This window comes from Fundulus heteroclitus, unplaced genomic scaffold (genome assembly GCF_011125445.2).
Source record: "Fundulus heteroclitus isolate FHET01 unplaced genomic scaffold, MU-UCD_Fhet_4.1 scaffold_76, whole genome shotgun sequence".
Classification (NCBI taxonomy): Eukaryota; Metazoa; Chordata; class Actinopteri; order Cyprinodontiformes; family Fundulidae; genus Fundulus; species Fundulus heteroclitus.
The window spans coordinates 525,367-539,025 of record NW_023397208.1 but is presented as its reverse complement, the minus strand read 5'-3'; the positions used below and the strand labels follow the sequence as shown (position 1 = coordinate 539,025).

The following is a 13,659-nucleotide window of genomic DNA, read 5'->3' as shown; positions in this document are numbered from 1 at the left end:
CATTCTAACCCTAGAAGAGGAACCACCTTTATTGTTTTGGCTGTAAAGTACAACCTAGCCGTCCTTTTATACTTCATGGTGCTGTTTGCTCTCTAACAAACCTCTGAGCCCTTTGGAGAACAGCTGCACTTAAAATCAGATGAAATTACACACAGACTGACGCTGTCTCGGTTTCAGTCAGGGGTTTCATAGTAAATGGAGATAAATACAAATATACACAATTGACAATTGTCAAAATAATGTGTATATTTGTCTGTAAAAAAGCAAAATGATGACATTAATTTACTTGAGTTCAAGTTGTTTAGTAGGACACCTTATATTTCTACAGTAAATGCTTTAATTTAAGAGGGCGTAGTTCTTCCCTGCTACAGATTTTAAAAAGCAAACCTCTTTTCTCTACCTGCTCATATTTAAAGTTTGATAAACGTGAATTGATTCTTTTTCTCTCTCCCCCAACTCTGATGGCTACAGAAGAGTCCGCCACGCCTCGCCCCTCCTCCCATGCTGGTAAACTGTGGAACCACAGCGTTAATAATGAGGATCTAGAACCGCTTTATACCCCCAAAAGTGCTCCGGCTCCACCAAAAGCCCAGAAAACCTGGACGTTTTCTCCAGCACCCCCGGTAAAATGAAATCTTTCTCTTGAATTGGATTGTGTTTTTCTGATTGTTTGTCACATCTTTTGATAGCAATAAAAAACTGTAAAATAAATTCACGATTGCAGATCCGTGAAGAGGATAAGGATCCTGTGTACAAGTATCTGGAAAGCATGATGACGTGCGCACGGGTCCGAGAGTTTAACAGCCTGCCTCCACCAGTCGTCACCTTGGACCCTGGGGGTTTTCAATCCAAGGACAAACCAGCACCACAGAACGACGTAAAGCAGGAGAACGTAGCTCCAGCAACCGATCAAAAACCAGGTGAAAAAGTTAAAATAATACTGAAATGGCAGCTCTGTGGTTTAGTATTACTGCAACAACTGGAAACCCTCTGATCCTGAACGTATACATCGCTGTATATTTGTGTTGTTATGCAGTGAAAAGACCCTCTCTGGATGCAGATGTCGCTGCACTAAAAGCAAGAAAGCAAATCGAGATCCAGTCGATGTGTCAGTGGAAGACGGACAGTAAAATGGTGCTGGAGGGTTTGTGGGAACGCATGAACCAGAATCAGCTTCACCTGCGTTTCTACGTTGGGCCTTACTGCATCTGCCCCGTGGCCAGAGTCATCTTAAAGAAACCCAGCGGCAACCTCATCATCTACAGGGTGCGTTGATGCTGCAGCGGTTTGGGGTACTTCTGTGGATATTTCACCGACTGGCATTAAAGTGACACATTTTCAGGATTTTACCCCTTGTGTTTCTTTTTATTTATTTATTTTTAGCTGCGAATCAGCAAACCAGAAAAAGTGAACGGCTGCGAGGATGAGTCTGAGGACGGTGAAGAGAAGTGTGACGACAGACGCTGTGACGGAAATACCGAGGAAGAGACAGCGGAGAACCTTTGGATTCGTTATGGGCTCATTCCTCACCAGAGGGGCACGATGCCCGTCAGGAGACTGAGAGCCCAGAGAAAACCTTCAGGCCGCAAGGCATCCGGACTCATCCAGGTACTTTAAAATGAATACTGTTTTTGTATCGTCTTCAGTCAGAATATCAATTTATTTTACAAACAAGCACAATTTTCAAGATTATATTGCCTAACTCCTCTTCCCGTATGACTAGTGCGACTCAGGAAACATACTCAAAGGAATCTGCTTTAAAATGCCGTCTGTCATGGAAGTTGTTAGTAGTTTTTATCTCATGCGTCGATGTTTACACTAAAAGAGCAGTGACAGAACCTGAAACGGTGGCTGCAGCTTCTGTCTGTGTAACGGGGTCCGCTCCGCTGCTACTGACACAGTGGAAAGCAAAAAGATGTTTGGAGCAAAGCGCTAAACTTTCTGCTTATCCAATCCAGACCGGGTTAACTCTAACTTCTATAAAACATGTAGTGAGCTGCATTATAGAAGTCATATGAAAACAGAAGGAATAGCAAGTCCATGTTAGCATTCCTCATCATAAAACTCCTCCTTTGATCCTCAGCAGAAGCTAGATTTGAGCTAACGAAGGACCTTGATGTTCCTGGTCAGATATTCCTTCACATCTAAGTGACGAAGCTGCGCTGGTTTTAGGTTGAAGGGTTGTTAGAACATTGAAGACGCTTTCTCAGACTCTGTTAAACCCATGTGAGAGCTCAGAAGGCTGTCCTGTAGTGAAAGGACTAAATGTATCTTCTGAGCATCACCGTTGAGACAGAAGTTAGGCATTTTATAAAAATAAAACTTGACTTTTAAATTCACACCTAATTCACTTTTGTTTCAGAAGAAGCCCAGTTTTTAATGCTGCTTGAAGCCCACATTGTGTCAGCACATGCAAGCTGTTCTTAACAGTCTCTTTCAAGGGTATTAAGCTCCTGCCCAGTTGCAAGCAAATCTGGAATGACCTGGAAATTTAAAACCTTTTTTCAGGCTATAAACAGCATGCAAAATTATACCATGTGTATCTATGTTTAAGAGGCCAAGAAAAATATTTCGGCATGAAATATTTATTTATTTACACATTTGTTTACCTGTTGTGTAAACATCAGGGTGTTATGATAAGCGATTTAGACGTTATTGGTCAGAGTTTAACATTTTATGGCACCAGGATGTTTTCATTCCAATTGTGAAAAGTGCTTGAAAATAAAAAATAAAAATAGTTTTTTCTACTAGCATGTTTTTTACTAGTGTCATTTATTGCAAAATTGCATATTAAAATGCCCAAATACGCTTTTACACTTTCAGAAATAAAAAGATAAAATATGCGATTAATTTGCCATTAATCTCATGTTACCTATTGAAATTATGCAATTAATCGCGATTAAAATTTTTAATCGTTTGACAGCACTAATATATAATAGTTGGAGCCAATGAAACCGACATCTCTACAGTTCTCTTCCTAATGTCTTGGCTGATTTCTTGGGATTTTCTTATGGTGTCACACAAGGGAGCCGTGTATTTGTGGTGTTGCCTCAAAATATGTCCTTTATGCTCCTCGCTTTCACTTAAATGTTATGAAATAACCTTTAACCGTAATAAATGTCTGACTAGGATTGAAATTGGTAGAAAAAAAAGTATTTCATCTAATTCAGGAAATTAGGAAAATTAAATAATTTTGGGTATCCTGACTGTCCTGAATAAGGGAAATGGTTGTTCTGATTTAATGTCCTTATTTGACATATGTAATTAAAAAGTTTTAACTGGTGCGTTCAGATGAGTATGTTCGCTGAAGTTTAAGTTTGTGTAAATTGTGTTTGGAACAGGAAGCAGTAAAATACATTTTGCAGGCTTCATGGGTCGACCAGCAGTGTTGTTGATAGCTTGCTATGGTCAATGCCATGGATTATTACGACCAGCCCTAAAGGATACAATCTTATAACCAAGTTTACTTTTCTCTTTGTCTCCAGGTAAATGATAAATGCTACAATCACGCCACGCTGTTGCTCGGTAACATGGGCTCTCTGCATCCAGCCAACCGTCTTGCAGCCCGTGTCACAGGCCGACTGGGGGCTGACAAAACGCCTCCGACGCAGCAGTCAGCAAACACAACCACCACACCAGAATCCAATCATTTCAACGCCACAAACACATCCATCCCTCAACCTGCGTACCAGAAGAGAGCACTGCTGCCCAAAGGTAAGGTTGCCTCTGTTGCTAGATCCCTACACAAGCAATCTGTTATGAGATAAATATTAGCAGGTAGCTGTTTAACAGAGCCATCAGACAGCCGTCTCGTTGCATCATGTAAAGTGTCAGGTAGTTATTTCCTGTCTGACTACCGCTCCGTATTCTCTGTTTCTGCAGCCGATTTACTCAAACCAGACCCGTTGAATAATGGAGCCAGCAACACGGTGCAGGATTCCCAGAGGCCCCAGTTCCTAAGCACTTCTGCCCAGTCGTTTTTCCCGTTCCAGCAAAACATCCACAGCAGCTCCGCGTCCTCGCCCGTCTCCCTCACGGTCTCGCCGTCGCTGAAGAGCCCCAGCTTCCTGGCTGAGAGTGGGACGTACTCCTTCAGAATCTGCCCTCCGTCCACCCACGCCGGCGACAGCCAGAAGCCGTCCGGCGTGCCCCTGCCAGGAGGCTTCACCCTCATCCAGCTCCCAAAACCCGGAGCGGAAGAAAAGGCGAAGCCTCCCGACGCTACGTGCAGCGCTTCAGCTCAGAACAAAGACAGTGTTTCTAATCTAAGCACCTCAGCAGGGAAGTGGTTTGGTTTTGATACCTTAAGCAAAGTTAGGACCCTGCTAAGCAGCGACTTGCCCGAGCCTGACTCCTCCTCTGGGCGGCCTCCTGAGGAGAAGATGCTGTTGGATGGGAACAGTGAGGAAGAGGACCCGCTGCAGACCGAGAATCAGCAGGACTTATACTTTGATATGTCCTCAGAAGAATTGAGCTCTGACTTTTCAGACTACGATGAATGTGAAGAACAGGTAAGCCCTTTTGTTTCCATGTCTAAATGTCCTTTAGTATGTTTTATGTCGTCATTGTAACAGCGCCCTGAAATGATTGAGATGTTTCCCCAGGACGAGATGGTGGACATCGAAACTGTAGAAGCGAAACAAGGAGAGTTAATTTCTGAAATGAGAAAAGACGCGTTGAGTCGGCAGCAGTCAAGGTGATACTTTTAGACGTTTTCTCATTGAAGTGTCATGAATACTGATACGTGGCTGAACGTGCTAATATGTCTTTGTCTTCAGGGACTTTGCAGGCGACCGTGAGCTCAATGAAGCACCAACGGGCCTTAAACCGGTAACTAACCCTTTTCTGTGTAGCAGGTGGCATATATTCACTAAAAGTCTAATAATCTCCTTTGTTCTTGATTTAAAGTGTGAAATGTCTGACGATCAGAAAAACACGCGGGCGCGCTGGAACCACTCAGCCGTGGAGAAGCTGAGGCGCTGTGAACAGCGGGTCCTGTTTGACAGGCTGCAGAGTCTCCTGAAACTGGATTCCAAATCCTCCCGGCTCCACGTACTTGAACTGGTCAGTGGTTTACTTGATCAGCTCTGGGCAGCGGATCTCCATCTGCCGTTCCTTTAGATTGAGGCACTTTTAAGATTCCTGGATAGGGCCTAGAGAATATTTCCCAAAGGTAGTGAGAATGTGCTGGACATGCCTTTTTGTTCCTATTGTACGGTGACTGAAAGTCCTTCAGAAATGTAATCTGGGAAATTGCAAACATTGACAGATTAGGAAAACTATGCAGAACCTTGGTAAAACTTGTTGTGTGGCCTGCAAAAGCATTCACACCCTTCATACTTGTTGATATTTTGTTACATCATGACCACCACATGTATTGTAGTTTTATTAGGGTTTTGACTTAAAGGCCATGAAGACAGTGCATGACTGATGTGAAGGGGAAGCAAAAGGAAGAGTATGCCATTCATTTTTATTCTGTCTCTAAGTCAATGCATTAAAGAGCCACCGATCTTAGAACTGTATGTCTTTTAGGGGATGTCTTTACCAGAAACAATTTGTGGCAATTTCTTGCCACAGATTCTTGTTTAGATTTAGGTCTAAACGTTGATAACCTTTGATATAATCTATTGCAGCTCTTGGTGTTCGAAGCTGTTTTCTTGCAGCAAGGCGAACTTTTACCGCAGTCTGAAGTCTTGAAGCCTCAAATAGTTTTTTATCCAGGTTTGCCTTGTATTTGGCTTCCTCAATATTCCCCTTAGCTCTGATCAATTTCTCTGTCACTGGTGGGAAAAAAAAGCATCCCCCCAGCGTCTTACCGCTACCACCATGTTTTAGTCGTGCAGTGTTGTGTTGCGGTGGTTAGATTAATGCTGCAGTCTGAGCATCAAGGGCATCTGATTTACATGCAAAGTCTGCGGTGGACACGCCTCCAAGGGCTTTGAGACGTCTCACAACACGTCACGCGCAGCGCAAGATGCGCGTTTTGAAGCTTTCCATGCGTTTCGCATCGCGTTTAGCTTGATACGCGTTAAGCACGTCTAGAGCGGCCGACACTAGAGTTAGAAAATATTAACTTTTGCAGTTGGATGAGGAGCGTCAACCAATCATACAAACGCCACTATGTGACATAGTGGTGGATTTTCCGTCAGGAACAACAACAATTTTTACTTCTTAACACTGCTAAATGTTAAAATGGAGCCTTCATAACTAACCTGCATGCGCCCCATTTCAGCTTTAGGGCTGCAACGATTAGTCGACATTATCGACAATGAAGATAATGGAAAACTGTCGTCACAAAAATGAATGCGTCATCGCCCATAGTTAAAAAATATTTAAACATGCAGTTCACTTAGGCAGCAGCAGAGGGCAGTATAGCGCCAGTTCCCCGGTGAGCAAAGCCCACCTCTGTCACGTGACTGCAGCTCCAGCCGAAACAAGAAGAAACTAATGTTAGTACAATTTCGTAACTTACACTTATTTTTGATATAAAATGTACGTTAAATTTGATTTTAGGCCAGAATGTGGCTGTGTAAAACCGAAATATCTGCTTGGATATGGCTTAGTGGTGAAATGCCCGTTATGTCCGTTCTCGCTGCGCTTCTCCCAGCTGTAGCTGAGCGGAGGATCAAGCTCCTCAGCCCCGCAGGAGGAGGAGGCCTCTGGGGGGGCAGACTGTTTTCAATCTACCGCTACAATTTAACCGGATGATATCTAACAGTTATTATTGGGTTTATTTAAGTGTTTATTTATCCATGAGATCAATGGTTGAGATTAATGACGGGATTGTTTTATTTAACTTTAATGTCTCACTAGAGCGCTGGAGTTTATTTGGAAATTAATAGTTAACTCGTTTTTAATGTTGATGCTGGGAATATTGCCTAATTAAAGAGAACAAGCCTGACTGCAAACGTGTTAATATGCTCCTCCTTTTTTTTTTTTTTACACTGGGCTATAGCTTAAAATCTTTTTAAACATTAAGCAACGTTAAACGCTTGAAGGTCGAAATATTGTTTTGAAAACATTTTTACTGTAAAAAAATCTACTTTGATAGAAATATTAAAAATAAACTTGTGTCGAATTATAAGGCACACTTAAAATTCTTACATTTTCTCAAACATTGATGGTGCGCCTTATAATCTTTTGTGCCTTATTATTGATTACCATACTTGTGCTTACTGACTGATTCTTTTTGTGGTACAATGCGCTCAAAAATCTGTTAAAATGTGTGTAAGTACAACTTTGGTTAGCAACGAAGCCGCTCCGATCAATGGATATTCAGAGCATTACGGTACACTGTGCCTCTACCTGATCAGACCCCTGAGCTGTCTACAAGACTGCCTGACTAATGTTGAAACTAGAAGTGGCATTCATGTAAAGGCCCCCCACATACTCGGGTGTAGTTCACTCTGCGGATGTCCGCACGTACTCGAGGCGGACTCTGCATGGACATAAAGGTACATGCAGAACTCAAAATTTACGACCACGTATGCGGTGTCACACTATAAACTGCTCGGCGGCAAAAAGTCTTTACATCAAACTGTTTTATGTGACATCGAGCTTGATACACTGAGCTGCTCCAAGCAGGCGGTTGCAAGGACGCGCAGCATCACAGTCCCTCTCTGTTCTCACTGACAGGTGGGAGCCTGCTGGAAAACAAACGGCTCTAGGTGCTCAGCTAGCTAATCACACATTTTACCATCTGTTCCACTGCTTCGCCCCACTAGCAGAAAGTGTGGGAATTGTAGGAACTTGCTACAAGAAATGTAGGCAACAGTACGCTTGACTATGAAGGGTAAAACGCCTGCGGAGAGTCAGCGCGGAGTCCACCAAGCTCACAGTTTGCGCACAGCATGCCCGAGTATGTGGGAGCCTTTAGGCAGACCGCGCCGAGTACGCACTAGCAACAATAAACCTAGTAAAATAATTAAAATATAAAAGTTACGTTTATTTTGGCCTTATGTTAGAAACAGGACAGTGTAGTCCAACAACTATCCGCCGACAGAGGCATAGCTCTCCCTCTCAGGAGAGAGCTGTATACGTGGAGGGGTGGAGAGATATCACACGCTTGGGAAGAATATTATAATCCGCTTTATAATCCGGTGCACTTTATGGTCCGAAAAATACGGTAGTCTAATCTACGATTATCTTTAAAGAAATGCCAAGACTAGAGGATAAAAAGTACACGAGTGACAAAAAAAAAGGTCAAATTGCATAATTTGTGGCAAATAGGACTTCCCCTGAGTTTCTGTCAGCAGCGGCTTTGTTCTCGTCTTCTATAAAGGTCAGATTTGTGGAGTGCTCAACTATTGATTAAAACAGAGTCTCCAGCCTGAGCTGTTTATCCTCGCAGCTCCCCTAGAGTTACCGTAGGTCTACTGGCTGCTTCTCTGATCCTCTTGGTTTTAGGTAGGTCGCCCGTGTTCGCTAACTAACCTGTGAGGCCTTCACAAAACAGCTGAGATTACATTATAAACAGATGGACTCTTAACTGAAGGCAATTGGTTGCATTGCATTTAATTCAGGGCATCAGTGTAAAAATGAAAAAAATAAATTTTTATTTGTAAAAAGTTGGACTGGGCAACATATCAACATTTTCAAAATATCGAGAATTATTTAACGAGATTTAAGATGAGACTATATTGTTTATATCGAGATGGTCTATGTTGTGTTGTAATTATACCTTTATGCATTCCAGTAGGTTATTTTTAAGCTGTTTCTCATATTCATCTACAGCCTGTGAGACATTTGGGATAAAGCTTTGATTCAGAGATGCCTTTTTATTTAATAACCTCATGAAAAGAAAAAAAATCTCAAGATAAATATCGTATATCAGCATTCGACCTAAAAAAAACCCAAGATATTATTTTTGTTCCATATCGCCCAGGCCTATGTAAAGAATAATAAAAACCGAGCATCCTTTTCCTTTTGCTTAACAGTAATGCAATGTTTTGTGCTGGTTTATCACTTAAAATCCCTTTAAAACATATTGAAGTTCGTAGTTGAAATGTGACAAAACATAGACGTTTAATGGGGGTGAATACTTCTTTTCAGGAAGAAGGATTTTCTTTTCATACTAATTTAATATGTCTGCTCAATACATACTAAATAAAAAGAGGCTTTACTATTGCATGACTTTCTGCTAGTTACACCTTTCCCAGGAAAGCTCTTCAATATTTTAATGTGCGTGTCATCACTGTGTTTGTAGGCTGTTAAGGAAATCGACAGTCTGGGCAAGACGTCCAGATATCTTCAGGCGGAGAAAGAGAGGCTGCTCCAGGCCCAGTCTGTCTTTTTGAAGCAGCTGTCTGTGTTGGCTGGTGAGTACTTTGATCGATAGTTAACAGATTTCATCCTTGTCCAAGATTAATAGAGGCAACTGCTCACTGTGTGAGTATGTGTAGGTATTTGTGGTCTCACCCAAACTTGCGTTGTATACATTTCTGTTGTTTTAGGGAAGCCTGTGGACGTGATCCAAAGCAAGCTGAAGGAGATCTTTGAGCGGCAGAAACAGCGCGAGAAGAATATGCAATGGAAGCCTTTCTTTTCACACCTCCTGCAGAGCAAAGCTGCTCTTCTTCAAGCCACCGCCGCCCCTACTGATCTCAAGCCCTCGTCGCCGCCGCAAGACGTCAGCCCACCAGGTCATCCCGGCTTTTCTGAGGCGGCGAAAAGCAACCTACAAACGTTGATGTCCCGGATTCATTCTTCAAAATCGCCGGGACTGGCTTCTGACCAGTCTAATGAGGACAAATCTATGCAAGGTTCCCAGCCTAAAGCGGTTACTGTCGTTGTCCCAGTTCAGGGAACATCCCCCCCACAGGTGGAGGTTCAGCAAAAAGAACCTGAAGCTGTGGACCACCCTCCTTCCAAGTTGGATGAGAACCAGGAAGTATCAAAAGATCCAGACCAGAGCTCCACGCCTACTTCTGTAACAAAAGACTCAAAAGTCCTGGACAAACTGGCCAATACTGTCGCTGCGGCCACGTCTGGACCCACTGGAACCATAAAGAGAACCATAGTCGTCCCCGCAAGGCCGGTTGCTCTTCCTCTGATTCGCTCCAAAACGGGCAGACTCATTCTTCCCTCCTCCCTGAAACCATGTAAGCTAACAATGACCTTTCTACACTCAGCGTCTCTCAGCACATTAGAATACCATCAGATTTATTTAGTTTCAGTAATTCAATGCAGGAAATGAAGCTCATAGTGTATAGACAGAAAGGAATATGTTTGTTTCTGTTAAATTTGATGACCGTTGCTAATGAAAACCCCAAATCAGTCGGTAGTTGCGGCTATAGCACCCAGGGTTTCCTCATACTGTAGCAGTGGCATAACAAATGATAAATGTTGCAGCTGAACTCGAGTGTCATTGGACCAGGCAACGTTTGTTCAGTTTTTTCAGCCCGTATGAACTGCAGCCTCAGCTTGTCATTCTTAGCTGGCTGGAGAGGCACCCGGTGTGGTGCTCTGCCTCTGTAGCTCATCTTCTTCAAGGTTTCAGACGTTGCTTGTCCAGAGAAGTCGTTCTGCATACCGTGGTTGTACCACAGACTTTTATTGCCATTCTGTAATATCAAACCAGTCTACCCACAATTCTCTGACGCAACGCTGCATTTTTATCCAAACAGTTGCTGCTCGCTGCATTTCTCTCTCTCTCCTTCTGACCATTTTCTATAAAGCCAAGGGGTGTATGAAAACTCTGTAGACAAAACCTTACTTCAGACAAACCTGTCTGGGAACAACAACCAGGATTTGAACCCAGGACCTTGTTGCTGCAAGGCAGCAGGGTTTATAGCTGCACCACAGTGGAGCCCATGATTAATGCTTTGTGGTTAATTTGAGTTAATAAGCTGTTCAACAGGTGTACCGGGGGCCATATAGTGAACAGTACTTGTGCATTAATCAGATTTTCAGATAAAACAGAATTTTTAGCTGTAAGCAGTAATCATCTAAATGAAAAGGAGCGAACATTGGACAGACTTTTTTACTCCCTAAAAAAAGCTTCCTGTTTGATTTTAATCGCATAAATAAAAGAACCTTTTGATGAACTTGTTCTGACCATCAGTGTGATAAATGTTGTCGTATCTTCTCACAGTTGGGAAAGGCTACTACACCCTGATGGTGATGGAGTCCAAGAAGAAGGAAGACGGGGATACGGCCAGCTCTCCAGCGACCGCTGACTTGGATCCTTCCAAGAATTCGGAGAAAAGCGCTCCTCCTCCTGAACAGCCCTCAGATCCAGAGAGCGGATCTGCAGCGGTGGACAAACCACCTGCACCTTCAGATTCTGATCCGAAGAGTTCAGGTGTAGCGAGCCCCCTCACTGAGCTCACCTTCCTCAACAAATCAATCGCCGTACCTTCGCTCAGCCGACAAGCCACCGAGGAGGGCAAAGGGGAGGCTCTTCCGATTTTTATTAGAACCTCGGCGACTCGCTTCTGTTTGAAACCTGTAGGCAAGGTTCCTGCTTCTGCCACCGGCGAGCAAAACTCCAGACCTCTGTTTGTAACCGTCCTCAGCAGCAAGCCTGCGAAGAGCCCGGCGGCCCCTCCAAGTACAGACGCTAGCAAAACCGAGGTAGAGCAGACCGAGGTGGCCGAGGGTAACGTAGATGGGCTGACTGGACTGAAACAAGACGATGTGATTGTGAAGAAGATACAAGTCCGAGTCCAGAACACCCCAGGGACAGGGGGGGAAATGGGCGATAAACCCTCCTCTGTCAAACGATGCAGAGGAAGGTCTTCAGCAAAGACAAGGGGACAGGGCCGAGGTTCTGCTGTGAGGCGTGCAAAAAGTCCAGACTCGCCAGTAAAATTTCCGTCTCGCAAAAGCACCAATGCACAGAACTCAGAAGAGGAGGCCACTTCCCGGCCGCTGACACGCGGCTCTCTGGGAAAGGACTTCCCAAGTGCAAAGAAACGCTCCTGGATAGATGTAGAGAAGGAACTGGAACTGGAACCGGACCTCGAGCTTGTGTAGTCTGTACTGGGTAAGATGGGCTCATTCAGTTTGGTAACCTCAGCTCTCTGTCGCAGCAGCGTGTCCAAACCCCACAGTTTTACCTCCTTTGCTGCTAGTCGGTGTCAACACGGAGTACAAGCTTCACCACGCGTGCCTGTTTTTTAAAAACAAAAACAAACGATCAGGTCCCCGCGGAGCTACCTTACGCTGATGTTTTTGAAAAATACCTCAGTGAACTTCTTCGATGCTGTAGAGAAACGCCCCATACAAAGAGCATTACCCGACCTGCTGAATGTACGAGTAAAGTCTGTGCTAGCCGCTTCAATCAGCTTTCATCTGTTTTCTGTCTATTAACTGTGACTAACATGTTTCTTTCTTGAAAGCGCCTTACTCACTATATTGCCGTGCTTAAACCTGTTTTTGTCACACAGAAGAGATTTAGAAACTAAGGATTCAGTTGTAAAGCTTTAGGAGGGGAAGTCATACCAAACCATGAACTGCTATAATAAATTCCTGGTATTTACCATTCAATTAAATGTTTTTTTTCTTTTCTTTTTTTAGTTGCACTTTATATTTCTGGTAGAACCCAAGCAATAAGACATGTTAATTCTTCAACTCAAGCAGAAATGCTACTGGCCTTTACTTTGGGATGTTAGTCAGTGGTATTCCTTGTGATGTATAAAGCTGATTTATAAGAAATAGCCTGTGTGAATATTTTGTTTTCTTTTGTTAGTCTTTTGTTACTATTACTTATTAATTATTATTAGTCTATTTTTTAAGGCTATGGTTATTGTGAAACACTGGTTGTTATCGTGACTGATTAATAAAATATTTGCTCTTGAAAAATGGAAGAGGTGAATCCTTGATCTTTTTGTTTTTATTTTGTATATCAGTTGCTGGTAATTTAGCCATGTTCTTTAAACTTCTTCACAAAGGACAGATACTGCGATGGCGCTCTAAAGTGTTCACACCCATGTTAAATTGTTAAAAAAATACTAGACCATGCTCAATTGTTTTTTAAATCCATTTTCACTTTTCATTTGACAATTATCCTTTATCAGTTTAGCTGTCAGAAGGAAAACATAGAGGTACAATAAGATAACAATTTATTTATTGTGGGGAACTTTGGGTGTGACAGTGGCAAAGACAGGCAGTTACAGACAATTAGCAATGAGAAGAAGAAGAAAAGAACAAGCTAGTGTAATCTAAAATGAGCTCTAACGAAGTGCCAATAATAAAAGATAAAAAGTAAATACCAGTGGGACATGCCCATAAACCCCAAAAGGGAGGAGACCAGGGGCCATGCTGATTAGATGTCCAAAAACAAATCAACTGACTCCTTTCAATGCAGAGAAGCAGCGGCTCTACTTTGAGCTCCCCCATGATGATGAAGCTCCTTACCCTTTCTCTAAGGCTGAGTCTCTGGAGGAAGCTCATTCAGACCTTTTATATCTGGGATCTAGTTCTTCTGGTCATGATCCATACCTCATGACCAGAGATGGGTGTCTGTAGACCAACAGGTGAATAAAGATCTTTACTTTCTTCACTACAACAGTGCCTGCAATTCTGCAGAAAAAGCCCCAATCCATTTGTCCATTTATTGCTCCATCCATAACGCACTGTATGTTTTCTTTGTTTATTTGGTTAGTTTGTTTATTTAGTTTTATCTGTCTTGTCTGTCTGTCTGTCTGTATGGTAGTT

The 13,659-nt window shown here is 42.9% G+C and overlaps 1 protein-coding gene across 6 annotated transcripts in view; it reads left to right on the top strand.

Moving 5' to 3' along the window:
- The window catches only part of magl (MAX dimerization protein MGA-like), a 28,072-nt gene extending 15,255 nt beyond the window's left edge, over positions 1-12,817 (top strand). For 5 of the 6 annotated variants that reach the window (XM_036134185.1, XM_036134187.1, XM_036134189.1 and 2 more), the window contains 12 exons: positions 466-623; positions 725-920; positions 1,037-1,266; positions 1,384-1,608; positions 3,486-3,714; positions 3,883-4,511; positions 4,605-4,696; positions 4,779-4,830; positions 4,909-5,064; positions 9,206-9,317; positions 9,453-10,100; positions 11,093-12,817. In XM_036134185.1, coding sequence (XP_035990078.1) covers positions 466-623; positions 725-920; positions 1,037-1,266; positions 1,384-1,608; positions 3,486-3,714; positions 3,883-4,511; positions 4,605-4,696; positions 4,779-4,830; positions 4,909-5,064; positions 9,206-9,317; positions 9,453-10,100; positions 11,093-11,976 — 3,611 coding nt within the window. In that variant the 3' untranslated portion in view covers positions 11,977-12,817. The remainder of the gene's footprint in view (positions 1-465; positions 624-724; positions 921-1,036; positions 1,267-1,383; positions 1,609-3,485; positions 3,715-3,882; positions 4,512-4,604; positions 4,697-4,778; positions 4,831-4,908; positions 5,065-9,205; positions 9,318-9,452; positions 10,101-11,092) is intronic. The other variant, XM_036134188.1, reaches the window with a different exon arrangement.
- Positions 12,818-13,659: the final 842 nt, after the last annotated feature.